General features: G+C 51.5%; 1 protein-coding gene across 11 annotated transcripts in view; it reads right to left on the reverse strand.

Moving 5' to 3' along the window:
* ADCK1 (aarF domain containing kinase 1) overlaps positions 1 to 21631 on the reverse strand; it is a 145215-nt gene that overhangs the window by 35389 nt on the left and 88195 nt on the right. For 6 of the 11 annotated variants that reach the window (XM_034993398.1, XM_034993388.1, XM_034993392.1 and 3 more), the window contains 3 exons: positions 16906 to 17022; positions 3818 to 3967; positions 1738 to 2622 (listed from right to left, as the gene is read on the reverse strand). In XM_034993398.1, the coding sequence (XP_034849289.1) occupies positions 1876 to 2622; positions 3818 to 3967; positions 16906 to 17022 (1014 nt within the window). In that variant the 3' untranslated portion in view covers positions 1738 to 1875. Of the gene's footprint in view, positions 1 to 1737; positions 2623 to 3817; positions 3968 to 16905; positions 17023 to 21631 lie in introns of those variants that run through there. The other 5 variants (XM_034993397.1, XM_034993396.1, XM_034993395.1 and 2 more) reach the window with 3 other exon arrangements.

Here is a 21631-nt window from a genome sequence, read left to right on the forward strand (position 1 = left end):
GAATAAGAATGCAAAATAAAATTCTAACTCGGTTAATGAAAACACATATCATATACGAAGTACCTACCTACTGTGCACCATACGATCTTGTCCATCCCTGAGGCTTTAAATACCATGTACACACTGAAATCTCCCAAATTTATATCTTTGAGCTCCAAGCTTGACTGCCCATGATGCCTCTATGTGAATGCTCTAACTTCTGCCTCCCAACCCCAAACTAGGTCCTTCCCAAAGTCTTCCCTATATCAGGAAGTAGCTCCCCCTACCCTATAACTTACCCCCAAAAACTGTGTTGCAACTTTGACTCCTCCCTCTGCTTCCTCTCCACACCCAAGTCGACAGAAACGCCTCTCAGTCTTACATCCAAAGTTCACCTTGGCTCTTCTGCTTCCCTCCACCTCCACTGCCTTTAGCATGGTCTGCGCCCCCATCACCTCCCAGCCTCCTGACCAACTGCCCCATTGCTCATCTTATTCCCTCCAGATACTTAAAATAACAACTCCAGGGGCGCCTGGGTGGCTCAGTCGTTAAGCGTCTGCCTTCAGCTCAGGTCATGATCCCAGGGTCCTGGGATCGAGCCCCGCATCGGGCTCCCTGCTCCGCGGGAGGCCTGTTTCTCCCTCTCCCACTCCCCCTGCTTGTGTTCCTGCTCTCGCTATCTCTCTCTGTCAAATAAATAAATAAAAATCTTTAAAATAAAATAAAATAACAACTCTGAGCACATTCTTCTCCTGCTTGAAACCTGTCAAAGGCTTTGCTTTGTACTGAGAACTAACCCAAACTTCTTCCCATGGCTTATGAGGCCCTGTGTGAAGCTCCCTCTGCCCAGCACCCCAAATTCTTCTCATTCCAGCACCCACCTCGCCACACTCCAGACCGTGCCAACACTTTCTCTCCCTGCCCTGGCGCATCACATTCCCTCTGCCTGGAATGCTCTCTCCAAGCTCTGCCTGTGCCGCCTTCCTTGTCCTCCAGAATGCTCAGCAAGATCTCTGAGCACCCAATCTACAGCACCCCCATTACTCACCCTGCCTGTTGCCTCCAGTATCTGCAACCTGCAAGTATTCCATTTACCTATTTGCTCACTTGTCTACTGTCTGTCTCCCTCAACCACAGAGCAGATCACACGGAAGGCCTGTCTGCTCATCATTGGATCCCCAGCACCTAGTCTCAGTTCCAGCAAAAACGAATGTTTGTTCGATGAACAAGTTTCAGGAACCATGGGGAGGCACTTTCCACACATTATCAATAAAACAGAAATTATCATCCCTGTTTTACGAGGGAGGGAGGTGGTCTCTCGTTAAAGCCATGCAAGCCTGGGGCTGCTGGCGGTCATCATTGCCACCAAGCTTACTGGAGAATGAGGTCAATTTGCAGGAAAGCAGAGCCAAGAGATGGCAAGAGGTGGCCTCTTTGGTGACATCGTTTAAGATTCCATCCAGCCATTCCTAAAGGCCCTCATCATAAGGCAGCTTCCAGGGGAGGACCATGAGGCTCTGAGAGGGGACGAGAACCACCCAAGGTCTGTCTGGCTGCACAAGTGGGACCTGTCCCTTGTGGTGAGCAGGGACCTCGGCGGAGTCCAAGCCGGTCCTCGGCGGAGTCCAAGCTGGCTATGGGCAAGTCTGCACAGGTCTGGCCAACTGACGGACTGGGAAGACAGAAGCCAATTCCATGAGAGAATGAGGAGTCTGGGAAGGAGGTGGCTAGGAGTACAAGGAGGAGGGGCTGCTAGGACCAGTCTCAGCCCAGGCTCCATGGGATTCTCGTCTAGATCCAATGGAGAAATGAACAACAAAGAGAGACCCAAAAAAGCAGTTTTAACAGCCACACACTCAGGGAGGACAATGGGACCTGTGTGTGCTCAGACCTGCCTCAGTGCTGCATGAGGAATTGAGGTGCCCCCCCCCCCACCCGTAGGGAGGCATATAGGAAGCTTGCAAGGGGCACAAGTGGAACCAGACTTACTGATGAAACAGTCCCTGGGGATTCCCGAAAGTCCTGGAGGAGAACTTGGTGGAAGCCTGAAATCTTGCGTGAGTGGGTTGGAGCAAAAGGCACAGCAGTGTGGATTACACAGTTACCGTGAGCAGGTTGATGAGGCCAGGAGAGACACAGTGAGACACTGTTCTCTCTCCCTCCTTGCCTCCAGGGATGCTTCTCCCCCAGGAGATCGCCAATGCTGCCCATGGAGATCATGGAGAGGTTTCCCCAATGGTCTCCTGCTCCTCCTCTCAGGTTCCTGATCTCACCTCCCAAAATCTTGGCCTCCTTTGAAAGGCTCAGTGACATTGAGTCCATTAGTTTAAGGGCACAGCCCACTAGCCCAGAACCCCAGACCCTGGGCTGGAAGGGGTCCAAAGGCCACCCGTGGCCCCACCCCCCACATTTAGGAGAAGGCAAGGCCAGGAGGGGACCACCTACCTCTGTGGCAGTGACCGAAGCTTGGCCAATGCCCTTGTTGACCGAGTCCCAAGACCGGGCGGTCAGCATGCAGGCAAACAAGGGGTAGAGCTCCCCGGCTCCCAGGCGCTGGCTGTACTTCTTCACCTTCTCCATGTCAGTCCAGATCAGCGACTGCCAGAGGTGGCAGTAATCCAGGCGGAACTCGTCTGTGAGCACCTGGGGTGGGGGACCATGTGGCAGGACCTGAGCCTCCTTTCCCCACGGAAGACCTAGCCCCTGGCTGGTGGACACTGCGAAGGGGGACTGATGAAGACTGGAGCTCCTGTGCATCATCCGCCTCTCCCCCAAAGTTCAGCCATCCCCAAGGGTCCAACGTGAAAGCTACCATCTGGCCAGCCTTGGTCCTGAGTGGTGGAGGTCACTAATTGCCCACCAAAATCACATTCCCTGCCTCCCTCCTAGTTAGATGCAGCCCTCTGCCTGAGCTCTGACTGATGCAATGTGGCAGAAGCTCCATGTCCAGCTCCTGAAAACCTTCCCATGCATGCTCCTCCAAGCCCTCACCCCCACTGCTGGAGGATGAGGAGACCACCCCCAGGGAAGCCTGGAGGGCAGAGCCTCGGTCAGGCCCTGCCTTCAGACACCTCCACCTCCCCGCGACAGGTACGTGAACGAGCAATTAGACATCTGTTGTGTCTGGGCCATCATGCATGTGGGGTTGTGTGACAGCAGCTAGCCTACCTTAAACTAATGTACCCAATGTCACTGAGCCTTTCAAAGGAGGCCAAGGTTTTGGGAGGTGAGATCAGGACCCTGAGAGGAGGAGCAGGAGACCATTGGGGAAACCTCTCCAGAACCCTCTGCCATGGACTCAAGATAGACCCTGGATTCTGGCATTGGCAGTGAACTTTGCAACTTCCAAGCAGAAGCTCCTGGCTCATCTGAACCAGATGAGTCTCAAGTTCCAGAGGACAGAGGCTGGGCCCATCCAGCCCCTATCAGCTTTGGGTCCCCTTTCTCACTGCATATTACCTCCTCCCTGGGGCTGAGTGGCCCCCTTCCCCTGAAGTCCCTGCTCAGCGAGGGGCAGCTTACTTCCCAGTGGGCTGACCTGGGCTTCCCGGGGAAGTACAGTGTTCACAGCTGACAAAGCACCTGCACAGACCCAGGCACATCCCCATCTACTCCCCACAGCAGCCCGTGAAGGAGGTGTTACCAACCTCATTTGACTGGAGAGAGCTCGTATGATGGGACTTGCACAAAATGACGGCTCCAGGGGCAGGGCAGGGCCTCTCCATCCACCCTGGCTATCTGCTTCCCACGTGTGAGGCCGATCGGGGAGTGCAATGAGCTCTGATCCCAGGCAGGCCCAGAGCCCCTGGGCTGGCTGGGTGGGAACAGCCTCTCCTACCTGGTAGAGCCCGTGGTCCAGCAGGACGATCTCCGCCTTCCCTGTGTCTGGGCGCTTCCGCACCAGCACGTTGCCGGGGTGCGGGTCACAGTGCACGAAGCCATTGACAAAGATCATCTCGCTGTACATCTTGCCCAGGTGGCACGAGATCTGAAAGAGAAGAGATGTGGGTGGGAGTTATGCCACCTTAACACCTGTCTTGGAGACTTCGACTCTGGCCCCTGAATCCAGTCACTTTCAAGAGGCAGGCCAGAGGCACTGGGTGGGCTTGGGCAGTCATAGTAGGAGTGATGGCCTGGGATCATACAGTTCTTGAGTTTAAGACAGAAGTTCAGTTCTAACCCTGTTCTCCTCAACTTCAGCGGCATGTAGAATCACCTAGAACTCAGAAGTGTCAGAGGTGGGCCCCAGACATCAGCATCTGTTGTCAAGTTCCCAAGGTGATCGTAGTACACAGCAAGGTAGAACCACTGCTTCTAGCATTTCCGAAGGCTGTAACTACCACCCCAACCCCTGACCTCCACTCTTTCCCGATCCTTCTCTTCCCTATTCTCTCAATCTCTTCATTTTCTCCCCAAAGCCGAAGATGGGCTGGAAAGCTGGGTTGGGAGTGGGGTCATCCCAACTTCCCCTTCTCCCAAGAGCAAAGCTGGATGGCTGTGGGTGAGGGATATGTGACCCTGGCACCCCCTAGGGCTGTCCCACCAGCTCCAAGACAGTCCCAGGAGGACCCAGAGTCACAAGCCCTGCTCCCCTCTCTCTCAGGCCCCTTTCCCTTCGCACCTCCCCGCCAGAGCCCAGTGTTAATCTGATTTATGAGGTCTGCACAGAAGAAATGACACTGGAGAGGCCATTTAAATCATCCTGTCACTGCTGCCCTCCCTGCCGAGGCGGTCTCCTTATCTCTACTCCCTTTTAATTAAAGCTAAAAGCCTCTTCCCAACTAGGGAACAGCTGCTGAATAGTGCCAGACCTGGGCCCACAGATGGTCTGCCAATGGGTTTCCAGAGGACAAAGAGATGCTCAATTCACAAAGCTGATCCCCAGGACCCACTCTGCCCTTGACACGGCTCTCAGTCCCTGATGAACCCCATGGTCACTAGCAAACATATCCCAGCCAGAGGAGAGGAGCTGGGTCCCATGGATGGTGGGGGAACACAGAAGTAGGGTCTTTGCTTGGCCTACAAAGCCCTGCACAACCAGGCCCAGCCTCCCTCCCTCATCTCATCTCATGCCACAGTGATACTAAAGCCACCTCTGCTTTCTTTCTCTTCTTCAATGGCCCTGTGCTTTCCTACCTCAGGGCCTTTGCACATGATCGTCCCTCTGCCAAGAGCCTTCCTCCCATCTCCCCTTCACCTAGTTCACCCCTCTCTTCCTTCCCATCCCAGCTCAGCACCACCTCTCTGGAGAAGCCTTCCTTGACCTCCTGCCCTAGATAAGGTTCTCCTGCCACAAACTCTCATCGAACTCTGTACTTTTCTTTCATGGTACTAGCACATTATTTGCATCATTATTTGATTAATGACCATGTAGCCCACTATTTTAAGCTCCCAAGATGGCAGAGACTGGTTCTATTTTGTTAAATGGCTTTACTGAGGTGTAATTTACATACCATCAACTGGCTCTATGATGCATCCACTTACCTATAACAGGCCAAACATGTGAATATAGGACTCTACCTTCAATATGAATGAGACCCTTGTCTGTGCTTTTTTGAGATGCTGTGGTTCCTGTCTTGATGCTTATCCTAACCCCATGAATCTCTTCTGAATCCCAATCAGTTATAATTGGTCCCAAAATAAATCTTCAAGAATAACCCTACTATAGCAATAGCTGACATCCTCATGTCGGCTTTAAAAGTAGGTACAATTATGATCCCCATTTTGCAGATAAGGAGCTGGGATTCCTCGAGGTTCAACTTACACAGAGCCACAGGGCTACCGACAGGCAGAGCCAAGATTCAAGCTAGGTATGACCCCATGGCCTCCTAGCAGCCACGCTACCTACAGGCTCACGCCAACCTCTCCACTTCCCAAGTGAACAGTGTGACCTTAACAAGTTGCTTCTCTCAGCTTTAGGAAAGAGGTTGTCTGAGTCCTGACACCTATCCGATGTTGCACTGGGTGAAATGAATGCCCAGTACTCTGCAGGCACTTGGAGGACCTCGCCCCAGGTCGAGTTCTCAGCCTCAGGCTGAGATGTCAGCTGCCCCAGGGCCACCATTTTCTGTTTCCTCGGAGAGGGGCCCAGCTAGAGTTCGTCCTGGCTGAGCTAGCAAGTCCCCTTTTGAGAAGCCCTTTTGTTGGGCTCTTCGGAGCTCCATGGAGCCATGCTCTGAAAGGCTGCATTTGCCAAACCAATTGCATTTATTAAGTAATAATTCATTTTTATTTGTCAAGGACGCATATAAGGTCCAATCAGGGCTCCTGATCAGCCCAAGATAAGCAGTACAGCCAGACTGAGCTGACAGAATGCCAGCCAACAGCAGAGAAATGACATTTCATTTAGTCTGGGCAGACCTGTCATGGGGAGATATATGATCTCCTCTGAGCTTTCTGAAATATTGCTAATCACTCTGGGCCCCCATTACTACATTGAAAGATGACCCCTAAGGGTCTGGGGACACAGGATGGGGGAGCCCTTGCCCACAAGGAGTGAGCTGCTGCTAGAGGAGGAAGAGGGGCTGCCAATTGTAGCTCATATATACACAAGCAAAGCCATCAAGTGGCCCTCCCCATTTCAACACCCCATCCAGCTGCTCCTACTTGGGTGTCTTACAATTTGGGAGCTGTTCACTTTAACCAGATTTCACCAACATAGATAGATATGGAAGGCACAGACAAGACAGAAAACCAGCCTAGGCCACCAGCTTCACTCTGGTGCCATCTTGGTATGGCCACCTAGGACATGCCTGATCTGGGGGACAAGTCACCTCCCTTCTCAGTCTGGGTCTAAGTTCCCTTAGCTGTTAAGTGGGATTAATTCCATCTGCTCTACTTCCTCACAAGGTAACCTCGACATTCAAGGTCAAAACGTGACCACACATGAGAAAGCGCTTTATATACTATATACTATACAGGCTATATATTACATACTATACTATACACTACATACTATATAGGTTATATATTATATACTATATACTATATAGGCTATATATTATATACTATACTATATACTATATACTATAAATTGCTTATATTACTATATAAGACACACAAATGTGTGTGTTGTAATGTGGTAGCTTATTATTTAAAACGTGGGGGAAAAATGTACCCATTATCACTTTCATCAAAGTGTAATTTTCAAAAAGTTAAAAACATAACTCATAAAAATACAGAATGAACACATGTCAAAGATTGTTTAATTTACCAATAAAGGAGCAAATAAGAAGGGAGAGTTGGTTCAGAGAATTTTGAGGGACTGTGTATTTATGGGAATTTAAACAGGAATAAGAGACCAAGATTCCTGGATTAGATATAAAACTGGTTATTGTCCTACAGAGCAATAAGGAAATCATAACCTTTGAGGTTATCTTTTCTACTGGGCAGAAATTATTTGCATCTCTACCAGATAAGATCTACAGGTTGATGTATGACTTCAGTCTGAGCCCTTAATTAATTGTCAATAGCAGAGTCAAACACAAGTACATTCCCCTAGATATTAAAAAGCCCTCGGTGTGCTGCCTGAACAATGCCCAAGAATGACTTCGAAAGGATACACCGCACACTCTTGGCCTTAATTTCTAAATTTTGGGTAATTTTTCTTCACATCTGTCAGAGTTGCAGTAAATAGTTTCTGGGAACCAATCTGCCCAGAGAAGGCAGCCAGCCCCCTCCTACTCACGGAGATCCCGAGAATCCCAGATGAAAGCCAAGGCCATCACTGGGCACACAACCCTCTTTCCCACCCCCTTGCCATAATAGTTTAGCTATGTCTCGTGATTAAGAGCAAACAATTGTAAATACTGTAATGAACACGGGGATGCATGTATCTCTACCAGATACTGATTTCATTACCTTCAGATATATACCCAGAATGAACTGCTGACTTATACGGTAGTACTGTTTGTAATTTTTGGAGGAACCTTCACACTACTTTCCACAGTGGCTGCATCAGTTTGCCTTCCCACCAAGAATGCACGAGCATTCTCTTTTTTCCACATCCTCGCCAACACTTTTCTCTCTTAGCTTCCCTGAGGACCATTCTAACAGGGGTGAGGTGATATCTCCTTGGGGTTTAGATTTGTATTTCACTGACAATATGTGATGCTGAGCAGCTCTTCATGTACCTCTTGGCTCCTTGCATGTCTCCTTTGGGAAAATGTCTGTTCCATTCCTCTAAAGCTGTCCCTTGCCCTGTGACAGTAGCATCTGCATCAAGACAGGGGGATGCCACCATTTTAAAATGGTATCAGCCAACACTCTGGGGCAGGCACCATTCTGGGCACTTGCCATGGACTCACAGCCATCCTCTGCAGTAGACAGCTGAAGGAAGAAATAGAAAAAGGCAAAGAAGCTTGGTCACCCAGCTAGCAGTGAGTGAAACCGGGATCCAAACCCAGGTGGCCTGGGTTCAGTGAACAAGCTGTCAATCACCTGCTCTCCCCTGCCTCTGCATGGACAGGGAAGCTCCCGCCTGAAGGCAAGGGCTGAAGTGAAACCCTCTGAAGGTCCAAAGGGCATCCAAGAAGGCATTCCACTTGGAGAAAAGAGTCTCAGAGGGAAATCCAGGACTGCTTCTCTAACCAAAAAACTCATTGTTAACTAAAGCCACAGTATAGCTCTTTTTAGAAAAAAAGTCAGTGACAAGTCTTTTCCTTGTTCTGTGTAAAAAGAGTGTGCCATTCATGTAAGTGACTTTAGTAAATACGCAATGCCTTTATTCCCTGACAGTGAGGAGGTACAAAAAAAAAAAAAAACAGGAATCTATAAAAAGGTTGAGTAAAGAATTAATTTAGTAAATAATATTTAAACCAAGGAGTTATTTTTGGATTTTTCTCAAAACTTGAATTGGCTGAAAGTGCTTTAATTGTTCTATAATTGCGTGGATTAATTTATTCCCACCCCCAAGGGAAAGTCTATTTATGTTCTTGGGGGGTGTCGTGCAAACAAGGCCAAGATCTCTCAAAGAAATAAGAGGTTGGTGTTGCAGGATATTAATAATCACGGAAGTAGCCTGATGTTAAGTATAAAGACGTTAGTAATTCAAATTCTCCTTGTTCTTCCATCAGTTTATGGCCAGGCTTCTTGAAGTACCAGAGTCTGAAGGACCAGGATTTTACTCTCGGCCCTCACCTCACCCCCGGGAACTTCCCTGGGAATACATGAACCTCAGATTACCTGCTGCTGCCCAGCGAGGCCAAATCATGGAGAGGGTCAATCTTGAACTAGCCAGCCCGGAGGTGAAATTCCTGAATGTGAAGGCGTGGGGAACCTCTTCAACTGCACACAGTGCTGGGAGAGGTGGTGAGTGGGTTAATTATAGGAAGCTGGGGGGTTACTCTAATTTTGGAGCTTGGCGAAAGCTTCTCTGGGTTAGACTTACAGTGGGACATCACCCGAGAGCCAGGACGTAGGCTATCCCCAAGGCCAATAAGGCCTCCTCAGGTCTCCTGGCCAGACAGATTCGAAGGGTCTCAGTGACCAAAGGGATTGGGTCCTAGGAGCCATGACTATTGAAGACACAGTGAAGGAAGAGCTGTCGACACTTGACATCCCCTGCCTCGGGCAACAACGCACTCCAGAGAAATACTTCCACATCCTCCCACCTGACCTGGGTCAATACAAGAAACATGGAAAGGGTTTCTTCCCTACACATTTCCTCTTTCTGGCAAGGGGGCCTGAGGGCTGGAATTCCAATGTAATAACAACTTGTGTTGAGCATGTCTTGGGGCCACTGCACCAAACGCTTCATGTTTCAATCATCAAACAATCCTATAGGGTTTTCTCCTGCCCCCCACTTTTTAACAGGCAGCTGGGGCTTCCAAAGAGTGACTGGTTCATATTGCAGAGCCAGTACCAGAGTCCAGGAAGGCTGACTCCACTCCTAACACTCCTGCTGTTGGGGAAAGAAATCTCCAAGAACCCATCTCGTGCACCGAGATCTCTCGAACATCCCCACACTTGTCAAGATTTGGTCTGACACGTTAATGGAGTTCTATATGAGGACAATGGAAGGAGAGGTTTTGTTTCTAGTGATTTCAGTTAGCAGGATCCTTCATGCCTCTTCAGCTTCACTCCCCTGGTCTTCTGGGCACTTTCTACCACAGAGCCAGAGGCCCATGAAGTGGGAGACAATGCTGAGGAAAAGTAAGTGTGGCATTCAACACAGGGAGACTGGGGCCTAACTGCAGCATGGCCTTTCAGATGGGGGGGTCACCATTTGCTCAATCGATGACCGCTGCTTATTTTCCAAGTTTATGTACCCACGACAACAGACGTAGGTGGAAAGGAGGGGGGCAAAAAGTCTCAGGAAGACATGCCTCTGTGAATAACAACATCATGAATTATACATGATCTCACACAGGGCCTCCTGGGTGGCTCAGTCGGTTAAGCGTCTGCCTTCAGCTCAGGTCATGATCCCAGGGTCCTGGGATCGAATCCCGCATCAGGCTCCCTGCTCAGCGGGGAGTCTGCTTCTCCCTCTCCCTCTGCCCCTCCCCCTGTTTGGGCTCTCTCTCTCAAATAAATAAATAATCTAAAAAAAAATAAAATTAATGAATTAATTAAATACATGATCTTACACAACTTCACAGCCTACAGTCTACACAACGACCCTGTGAAGTCAGTATTGTTGGGACTCCAACTACACAGATGTGGACAATCACTCAGAGTTTAAGTAACTTACCCAAGGGAGCCTGGCCAACAAATGGTAGAGCCAGGCATAACCCCAGGGCACCCCAACTTTGAAACCCTCCCGCCACAGCACCCAGCCTCCCCTTCTGCCACACTCTGTGCATCCCTCTGGTACAGCACTTACATGCAGTGCCTGCACACAGTAGGTGCGCAACAAACATCTGTGAAAGATACATTTGAGACCCTTCCGTGGCTCCCAGAATGACCTGGAATGGATGAAGTGAAGAAGCATGGCAAGGGCTTCTGGCTAACCGTGGCAGACTGAACCTAGGCACTGACCCCACTCCCTTCCCGACCCCACGAAGAGGGCTAAAAGAAACGAATACAAAGAGCCCCCAACAACAGAGAGAGCAGACAGAAAGAGGTGAGCAAAACTGCCTTTGCCGGGCGGGGTGGGGGGAACGCGGGACAGACAGCTACTGAGACCTGGCTTAGCCAGCAAGACAACAAGGGACCCTAAGCTGGCAAGGGGGGAGCTTGAAGTTTGCCCCAAGCCCACAGAGGCTCAGCAAATGAAGGCCCCTGACACCACTGAAAACCAGAGTTGGGGGTCTTGAAAAAGGAGGATTCGTGGGAAGGCTTTCAAAGTATGATCTGAACCCTTGATCCCCACACCACCACCACCCCCACTCTGACTCAAGGCGAGATCTACTTTCTGGAGAGGTAAAAAGATAGGCTCTGGAGGCCACACCACATACCAAGAGGGCCATCCCAAAGACAGAGGACTGAATCAAAGTCCAGCCAATGACCCCTGGGAGCTCCCTGCCCTCTTCCCCTAGCTGGCCCCCAGGCATCTCTCGCAAGCTCCCCATCTCTGCACCTACCCCCACTCTTCACAGACAGCAGGTGTCTGCCTACCAGACCCCAGTCCCCATCCCCACCTCCCCCAAACTCCCAACTTGGTCACCTTTCTCTCTAGCTAATTTCACACAAATTCAATTGGGCCTCAGCCCAGGCAGGGTCTTAAACACACACTCACTGAAATCCAATTAACCTTCGATAAAAGGTCTGCAATCAATAGTCGTCCTACAGCTTGAGGAGGCTCCATCCAGCCTAGGAAAGCGTGCTTCTGCTCGACCTTTACTTTTAATAAAATCATTGACAGTCACTGTCACCAGCTCTTAAATGTGACTGGCAAATATGATCACCAGGGCACGCCCTTGGTAATATGCAGCTTCTGGGTGCAGAGACTCAAACAAAAGAGGGCCCCCCAAGGCTGCTGGCCCCCCCCCCAGGCCTCAGGCTCCCTGGATGAGTGAGCACACTTGGGCTAGCGCTGCCCCGTGCCTGAAGGCTGGCCTTGTGGCAGTGGTTCCTGGACTCCAGTCAGTGTCTGAGCCACCTGAAGAGTCTGTTAAAACACAGATTCTTGCAACCCTTTCCACTCCAGATTCTGATGAGTCAGTCTGGGGTGCAGCAGAAATCTGCATTATTAAATAAGCTCCCCTTGGAGATTCTGAAATAGATGGTTGAAGTCTTAGCTCCCAGCAAGCCAAGAATCACTGTTGTGTAAAATATCCAAGCAGGACGTACCCTGAGAGTCCAGCTAATCCAATGCCTTCAATAAGAAAACTGAGGCCCAGAGAGGCGGAGTGATTTGTGCAAGGTCACACAGCGAGCCACTGGCAGAACAGGGGCTAAAATGCAGGCATTTCTCTCCCTGACTCTTTGGGTACTGGCTACTTAGACTGGTCTTCAGGTCCTCACATGCCTAGGGATCTGGAACCCTCCTCACCCACCTAGAAAGCAACTCCTTTTACAGCCACTTCCTGAGCCCCGACTTCAAGCTGAGTCACCCGCCTGTGGCAGCCAAGATGCCACTAAACACCCTATCACCCAGGATTTGGGATGCGATATTTGCCCCTTGTCACTTCTGGCTGTCCCATACTTCCCTCCCCAAGGACACTCACAGTCAGCCTGTCCTAAGGAGGGCTTCTTCACTCCAGGGACCGACTTGCTGAGTCCCACAGTCCTCAGGAGACTTTAGAACCTCAGAAGTCTGTTAGAAACTGTCAGTCACATGGAGTCTCCCGAACCTCCCCCTTCCCCACTCCCAACCCCCGACCACCCCCACCCACCCACCCCCACCCCCACACGCTCATGCCCCACTAGTGTTCCGTGAGGCCTGCAACTCTGATGCTGCTTGGTAAGAGACATACGGATTAGTTTCTGTAAAGTCGGGCCTGTCCCCGTCTTCTCCCAACCGATGGTCACCGACAGCACAGTAGGGCACACGGGCCACACCCGCCCACTGCCCAGCCTGAGGTCTCTGCAGCAGTATTTAAAGACAACATCCCAGAGTACCAAAGAGCCTCCCAGGTCATACAAACCCCAGAAGCCAGGGCCGGGGGGGACTGAGGAATTACGTAATCAAGACAGTGTGGTACTATTAGAAGGATGGACCAATAGACCAATGGAAGAGAACAGAGCTTCCAGAAAAAGACCCGCAGGTGACTGATGACAGATGCCAGACCCAAAAGACTACACCGTGGGATTCTGCTTATATGAAGTTCAGTAGTGAGCGGAAGTGATCTCTGGCGACAGTCAGAAAGGCACCTCTGGGGGTGGGTGAGGAAGCCTGCCAGAGGGCTAGAAATGATTCGCATCTTTATCTGGCTAGAGATTACATAGCAGATCCATATGAAAATGGTGGACATGTACCATCAGGATCTGGGAGCTCCCCTCTCTAGGTCTCCAATTCCTCACCTGCAAATAGAGGCACTAAGCCCTCCCTCCTAAGCTTACAGTATAGAAAGCGTCTGGCACACAGTTGGGCAGTTGGTAAACGCTAACCATATAAGGAGGTAAAGGAGGAAAGGACAGGGTCCAATGATGGTAATAATCATGAAAACAACAATAATCAACTAACCACCAATCTGGAGCGCCACCCATACCCCAGGCACTGTGCTCCGTATGGCTCACACACCTCTTGTCTACTCATCTCTCTGAAAGGGGAACAGTGTTTGCATGAAATGGAAAAAAAAAAACATGCCTGACATGAGTTCAAGGGAGAAGGCCTGCATTCAGTGAGGGCCCATGTGGGGGGCAGAGCTTCTTAGTCAGCACTGCACTCCCTTCTTCAAGGAGTTACTGATGTGGCCGTCACTCTGGGGGGGAGGTGGGGGCAGGTTCCAATGCAGCCAGAGTCTGATCCCTGGGAGGGGATGGAGAAGGTAGAGGAGTAAGAGCATCCGACAGACCTGTGTTCAAATGCTTGGCTCTGCCCCCGCTAGCTGTGTGAGGTTGGGCAAGTTGTTCAACCTCTCTGAGCTTTAGCTTTCTCATCCAATCATGGGGTTATGGTCTCTCATCTAGCCCTTGGCAGGCCAGCTGTAAGGAGTAAAGATTACATGTGCCATGTGTCTGGCACAGATTAGTTGCTTATAATTATTATTATTTCTGTTATTGTTTTCCCCAAATCACTCTGATATCGGCCTGCCCCACCCTGCATGTCCACAGAAAACAAAAAACCAACACTCTGCCCCAGCCCTGCCTCCCAGAAGCTAACCCAGGGCGTGAGGCTGGCTGATTTATTCTCCATTAATTCACAGGGTGTCCACCAAGGGTCTGCTCTGCCCGGAACGCTGGCCTTATCTGCAAGGACGTTTAAAGAGGGCGGGAGGCAGGAGCAGATGAACCCGGGCTCTTGGAGGGCAGCCCCCGGCCCAGCCCCCGCAGGCCCCCTCCCTCCAGCCTCACTGCCCCTCCTCCCAGGCACCTCGCTCAGCCTTGAGAGCGGGCAACTACAGCAGAGCACATCTTTGTTTGCACTTGTCTTTGAAAAATCAAAGCTGCCTCTGATAAAACACCATTGCAGCCCTGGACTCACTGTATCCAAAGAGATTAATGGATTTGGGGGCGCTGCTGAAATGAAAATCCCACGGCAGCGGCAGTAAGTAAATGCTGGTAACCTGGTGGGGGAGGGGGAGGTATGAGGCCTGTGGCATCTTTCCTGATCCACGTTAAGGCTGTTCAGGAAAAGCTGGAGATGATCTCCCTTCCTCTCTCTCCCCCTGCTCACTGAAGCCAAAGATTTTGCACCCAAGGGTCCCGGTGGGCAGAGGATCCCTGGCTAGATGTCTAGGGACACACCCCACCCCAACCACCAGTGGAGGAGATGGGCAAGCAGGTCTCTCCCTCCCTCCTGCTCAGGAGATCGACCCCAACACCTTCCCAGGCCTACCCTAGAAGGCAACAGTGACTGGAGCAGAGTCCGAAGCCCCAAGTTGTGCTACTGGCCCAGTGACCTCGGGAAAGACATCCACTGCTCTCCCTCAGAGTGCCCTGCCATCCGGAAAGTGGAGGGCTGAATTAAAACAGTCCTTCTCTTATCCTTTCCCAACCCCCAAAGGGAGACCTCTTCCAGAAAAGCCCACCAGTCAACTCCAGTGATGGCAGAGCAGGGGGCGGGGGGGCCTGGTGCCTGTCCAGCCTCCCCACCTTGCACACACATACCCTGAGGCCCCCAACAGTTCCGGGAGCATCATTCCCTGAGTTCCCAGGAGGCCAAGGCCAGCTGTGGCTGAGCCCTTCCCAGCCATGTTCCCAGCAGCAGTGCCCTACGCTTGACGCAACCTCTCCTTTTACAAACTAAAAAACAGTGGAGTCAGAGGGGCTTGGGTTTCAATCCCAGCTCTACAAGCTGTGTGACCTTGGACAAGTTACCATCCCTCTCTGAATCTCTGATTCCTTATTAGAAGAATGAAGACTTTAAGACCTGCCTCCCAGGTTTATTATGGAAAAAAGCACTTGGTACACCAAGTTGGGCATTCAATAAACACAAGGAGATAAAGGAGGAAGAAGGAAAGGACAGAGCCCAAAGATAATGAAAACAACAACAATCTTGCTACCATACTGGAGCACGAAGTACCTGCCAGGCACGGTGCTCAGCACTCGTGTGGCCCTCACAACCTTCTTAGAAGGAGGTCTTTGTCCCCATCAGCAGAGGCCACACAGGCACTCGGAGGCCTGAGCTCCCAAGGTGCACCCTCTCCTACCATTCCACTGGCTCATCTGCTGAGCCAAGGGGTAGTTTCCTCCTCCGGGCCATCCCACCACTGGGACCACAGGCTCATCTTCATATGTTACCTGGGGTGGGAGGAAGGAAAGAGCATTCACCTGTCTCCACTGCTTCCTCTCACCCACCCAGAGCGGTGGATCACATCACTGCACTCCTCAACACCCTTCATGACTCCCCAGTACTTTTGAGGTCCTGCCCAACATCTTCACTACCTGCCCCCACCCTATTTTTCCACACTCCCCTGGAAATCCTGCCAAACTTCACCATTCCCTTCCCCTTCCTTGCCATCACTGCCCCCCAACTCCTCCACCCTGACACACACACACACCCAGCAAATCCCTGCTCATCCTGCCGGGGAAGCTGACCTGCAGCAGAAGCAAGCACCTCCTCTGTGTAGTTCCCTGGGGTCTCGCTCACACCCCTCCCGCTGCCCAGAGGGTCTTGTAAGGATTTAGCTGTGGATATAACAGCAACACTAGGTGGTGAGCTCCTTAAAGAAGGGAATAATGCCTGGCCCCCTCTGAAGTCCCCTACCTAGCTCAGAGGAGGGACTATAAAGATGATGGGTGTCGTTGAAAAAGTACAACTCCATCATTACCTGTGGGACCCTACAGCAACCAAGAAGAAGAAAATGGGGTACAGGCCTCAACCCCACTGGCCAGCTTTCTTTCCCTGAGACCAATGGGGTGGGAGGCAGGAGACAGAAGCCTTCCTTTTCTTGTAGCTCTGTGAAGTAGAAATAGTTGGCTCCTGCTGTCCCCTGCTGGCCTGACCCCCTTGAGGTCTGGGGAGCAGCAGGGAGAGGGGAGGGCGGGAGGAGGGAGGAGGCTGTGCCCAGGCCCCACAGGACCAGAAGCAGTTAAGTCCCACGGATTTCACGGCACTGTTCTCTGGGGCCGCTCGGCTCTGTGGGGCTCGGATGGTACAAGAGGACAGACGGTAGTCACTTGTTGGAGCATGAGCTGCAAGAAGGGGCTCAGCATGGGCCTGCACCCCACTGTGTGCAGCCAGGCCCAGCTTTAGGAGACAGGGCAGAGGGCTGTACCAGATGCCCTGGGAGGATGCTTTGTGCTCAGAGATACTGTAATGCTTCAGACAACAGGCTCCGTTTCAAGGCAGTGAGACCTCACAGGGACACACCTGCCCTCGGTCAGGAGCCCCGACCAAGCCCGTGTCCCGCCACAGCAGCCGTGAGCGCTCAAGCTCACCTCGTTGACGTCAATCTTGTTCCTCTCCATGTAGTCTCTGTCATTGACCTGGCCGCCGTCCACAAACTCCATCAGAAGGACCCGTTTGGTGGACAGCTCCCAGTAGATGCGGGGGACCTAGAAGAGGCAAGGGCAGGTCAGAAGGGCTGGCCGGCCCGCAGCTAGAGGCCAGGACCACAGAGAGGCACAGTGAGCCAGGCAAGGGCAGATTCTCCTCCCAGGAACACGAGACAAAGCCCGAGGGGGACTGAGCAGTGACAGGCAGGGGCAGGGGTGGGGCAGGCCACATTGCCTCCTCCACCAGGTAGGCCCCCAGGCCCTCCTTTAGAGCCACCCTCCTGCTTAGGGACCAGAGAACGGCTTCCCCACCCTCCTCAATGCCTCCAGACACCATCAAGAACCAAAAATTGGGACTTAGAGAAACAGGTGAGGAACCCCTCATACCTGAGCCAGACTTGGCACTGAAATCTATTTCCCTCTCTCACCAGGCCCATTGCAGGCTCCTCACGTGAATCTCAACCTTCTGCCTCAGTTTCTACACTTGTGCAATGGATGTATTACATGTCTAGGTCTACGAATGAACGAACGAACAAATGACCGAATTTTTACTGGGTGAGAAATTTTTCAGTCAGGAAGTCCTGAGTTTTCTCATGCCCATCTCCTACAAGTCTTCTGTGGCAGATAATGCTGGATCCTAACCCAGCAGCTATTCCCAGTCCTCCTCTTCCCCTGAGACAGGAGAAACTACACACGTTCCCTGCCTACCTTGCAATAGCTATGGCCTCGTGACACAGTGCTGGCTTAGGAAACATACATGGAGGCCTGCTTGGGGCTCTGGGAAGGTTTTTCTTTTCTTCATAAAAAGGCATGTGCCTAGGTGGCTCAGTTGGTTGAGCATCTGACTTGAGCTCAGGTTGTGATCTCTAGGTCCTGGGATCGAGCCCCACATGAAGCTCCCTGCTCAGCGGGGGGGCCTACTTCTCCCTCTCCTCTCTGTCCCTCCTCACTGCTGGTGTGAGCTCTCTCCTCCCCCTCTCAAATAAATAAGTGGAATCTTTAAAAAGGGGGGGGGGGTGGAATGTTCGTAAATGGTGCAACTCTTCTTACCCTTCTTTCCTACCTTGAAAATGAATGTGATACCTGGAGCTGTAGCAGCTATCTTGCAACCATGAGGAAAAGTCCAAGAAAATCAGAGATGCTGGTCCTGATACCATCACACCACTAACACAATATCAGCAGGCAACTGCTGTACACCTTCTTGCCATGTGAGGAAAATAAGTCTTTTTTTGTTTAAGACACTCTAAATTGTGCTGTTGGTTACTTGCAGACAAATGCATTCCTAATTAATTCCTAATTCCTGACTCTAAGAACACCCAGTGGCCAAAAAGAGAACAGATTTCCCCAGCATGAGACAAGAGTTGGGACTGCAACAAGGGCTGCTGGGCTGCCCGATGAGTGAGTGACACCCAAGAGCACCCCCACTGCCAGGAGGGAGGAATGACTGGGATATCGGCATGCCACGTTTCCCGAACAACTCATGATGGGCTTGTTTTCACTTACAAATAAAACAAGATAGAAAAAGAAAGAAAGAAACAAGGGCAGTTCATTCAAGGGTTTGGGGGAATAAGGACTCCCCTCATCTTGACCCCCAAAACTCATCTAGCAATAAGACCACAGCCCTCAAGTCAAGAAATCTATTTTCCTTCCTCATTCTGCAAATACTACCATGTCTTAATCCAGCCACTTAACCTCCAGTGCCTCAGTTTTCCTTATCACAAAGGACTCTTCCTGCCCCATCTCAAGAAGGAGCTCTGAGAATGCCTGGGGCTGCACACATGTGCAAAACACTCCCGGCTGCCTGGAACAAAGGTTCCAACTGAAGTCAAGGTGCCACTGTGGTTTGCTACTTTCCTGCCATTCTTGCCATTTGAAAATCTGGGCTAGTAGAGAAATCTGTGACTCTCTCTGACTGTGAGCTTAAAATTCAGTCTTGCGTGGCATTTTTCACAAGCTATCTTTAAAAATAGGAGTGCAAGTTTGCTGTTGTTGGCTGTGGCTTCCAAATGGAAGGGACATATTTTTGAGGTTAAGTTCTTTTCTCGGTTTGTTTGAAAACCTAAGCTTGGCAGTGGGCGCCTGGGGCTCTGGGGACACAAGGTCAGACCCCCATCTGGGCCTGCCTGGGGCAACTTAGAAAACCACTTGGAAGAGCCACAGATGGAAAGAGAAAACCCAAAGTCTGGAGACTCTCTGGGCTTGTCAATCAGGGCAGTGGGGGCACTGCGCTCTCCCCTCCTCCACCTTTCTCCCCAGCCTCCCTCCCAATGCAAGTGTCCTGTCAGACAACACAATGGCCCCTGCCACAGCAGCTTAGATCTGAAACGACAGAATACCAAAGCCGGGAGGTAGAGAGGTTTGTCATGGGAGCTCAGAGAGGACCGCAAATTGCCCCTTGACAACTACATCACAGAAATGACTACAAAATGCAAATTTGCTCCCTGCTCACTTAGGAGAAACTTGGCTTGACTGTGGGACCTAAGGTCGATGACTTGCCCCTAAATCACTCTGTGGGCAGGAGGGTTTGGGAGCATAAGGTGAAATTCACCCCAACACCCATGTTTCATCCCCTTGCCTTCTGCTCCCTTCATCAAAGTGGAGAAAGATGAAAGAGAATCATTCTAAAGAGGCAATGAGAAGAACCCTCCCATGCCCCCCCCAAACAAAATTCAACCCAGGGAGGCTCATGGCCAGGGGGACCCACTGACCCCACAGGCAGGTTCACACCCTGGCCATCAGGACTTTGAGTCCAAAGTCTATCCCCTTGCCACAAATCAGAGGCCCCACTCCCATGGCTCCACCTGCCCCCCACCCATGCTGGGGCCAATCCTGATCCCAAGAAGGAAGGCACAGATTATGGAAAATTCCAGCCCGAGAACCTGGGCCTCAGCCTCACAGTCTGGCCCTGACCCCATGGTTCCATTCTGTTCCTGTGCTTTGGTCAATGCACCTGTGATGCAGGCCCTGGTTCGCCTGGGCCCGTGCCCATCTCCTGGGGAGCCCAGGGAAGCAGAGCACAGACCCCGAGGCTGATTGCCAGGCTGGAGCCCTGGCTTTGCTCCCTCCAAGCTGCGTGACCTTGGGCAGGTTTTATAACCGGAGTGCCAGCTTCCCACCTGTAAAATGGCGATGACATTTACAGCGAAGCAACATTCCCAACTTCTTACGAGCATGTGTGGAATCCTGGTGCTCGAAACGACAGCACGCACTTAGCCCCTGCTGGACAGACCCCAGCTGCCCTATGAGAGCCATGTAGACCTTCACGGATGGTTCTGACACACGACCAGGGCTGAGGGTTGATGCTACAGACAGTTCAGCACAATTCAGATCTGCCCCATAAACTCTTACGAAGGCAGAAGAGCACCGCGGTGTAACCCGCAGGCTCTGGAGCCAGGCTGCCCTGCCGCCACCCAGAACCCGCCTCTGCCCCTTCCCAGAAGCTGTGTAACCTTGGGCAAATGGTTTCATCTCTCTGGGCCTCAATTTCCCTGCCATTGACAAGGGGCTAATCGTGGCCTTTCCCTCGTGGGACTGTATAAGGATTAAGAAGTAAATACAAGCAAAGCACTTTTTTTTTTTTAAGATTTTATTTATTTATTTGACAGAGAGAGATACAGTGAGAGAGGGAACACAAGCAGGGGGAGTGGGAGAGGGAGAAGCAGGCTTCCCGCGGAGCAGGGAGCCCGACGCGGGGCTCGATCCCAGGACCCCAGGATCATGACCTGAGCCGAAGGCAGACACTTAACGACTGAGCCACCCAGGCGCCCTCAAATTTTTTTTTTAAAGATTTTATTTATTTATTTGACAGAGAGAGACATAGCGAGAGAGGGAACACAAGCAGGGGGAGTGGGAGAGGGAGAAGCAGGCTTTCCGCTGAGCAGAGAGCCCGACGCAGGGCTCAATCCCAGGACCCCGGGATCATGACCTGAGCCAAAGGGAGACGCTTAACGACTGAGCCACCCAGGCGCCCCTTGGGATTCTGCATTTTATTTTATTTTTTTTTTTTTTAAGATTTATTTATTTATTTATTTGACAGAGACACAGCGAGCAAGGGAACACAAGCAGGAGGAGTGGGAAAGGGAGAAGCAGGCTTCCCACGTAGCAGGGAGCCGGATGCGGGGCTCGATCCTAGGACCCCGGGACCATGACCTGAGCCGAAGGCAGACGCTCAACGACTGAGCCACCCAGGTGCCCCCAAGCAAAGCACTTTAAAAAGTGTCTCACAACACAGGCACGTAAAAAGTATTAAGTCCTACTAATTATTCTACACCAGCGGTTCTTCATCTTTGAGATTCATAGGAAGCTGTGGTGCTTCTCCAAAAGCATGCACTTCCGTCGAGGTCTGCCCACAATTTCTGGAGAGTCCCAGGATCCTTGCCTTGCCCTAAGAAGTGGCCCCCTGAAGCGGGCCCGCTCAGGAGAGGACTGCTCTACCTCTCCCTGCCTCCACATGTCCAGGCACGCTCTCATCTCTTCTGGTCTCAAACCCTGTGCTTCTAAGGCTTCTCCCTCCTCCCTTGTCCCATCTTTCCCCCAGGCTGGTCACAAACCTCACCACCTGCCCTGGCCCCTCCCCACAATGCACAACAGATCCACAAATGCCCTGGTCTTGACCATTCAGCCTGGCTGCCCTCTCACCCTCTCCCGGCCTCCCTGACCCTACACTTCC

Source organism: Mirounga leonina, unplaced genomic scaffold, assembly GCF_011800145.1.
Source record: "Mirounga leonina isolate KUSES-001 unplaced genomic scaffold, KU_Mleo_1.0 Mir_82, whole genome shotgun sequence".
Classification (NCBI taxonomy): domain Eukaryota; kingdom Metazoa; phylum Chordata; class Mammalia; order Carnivora; family Phocidae; genus Mirounga; species Mirounga leonina.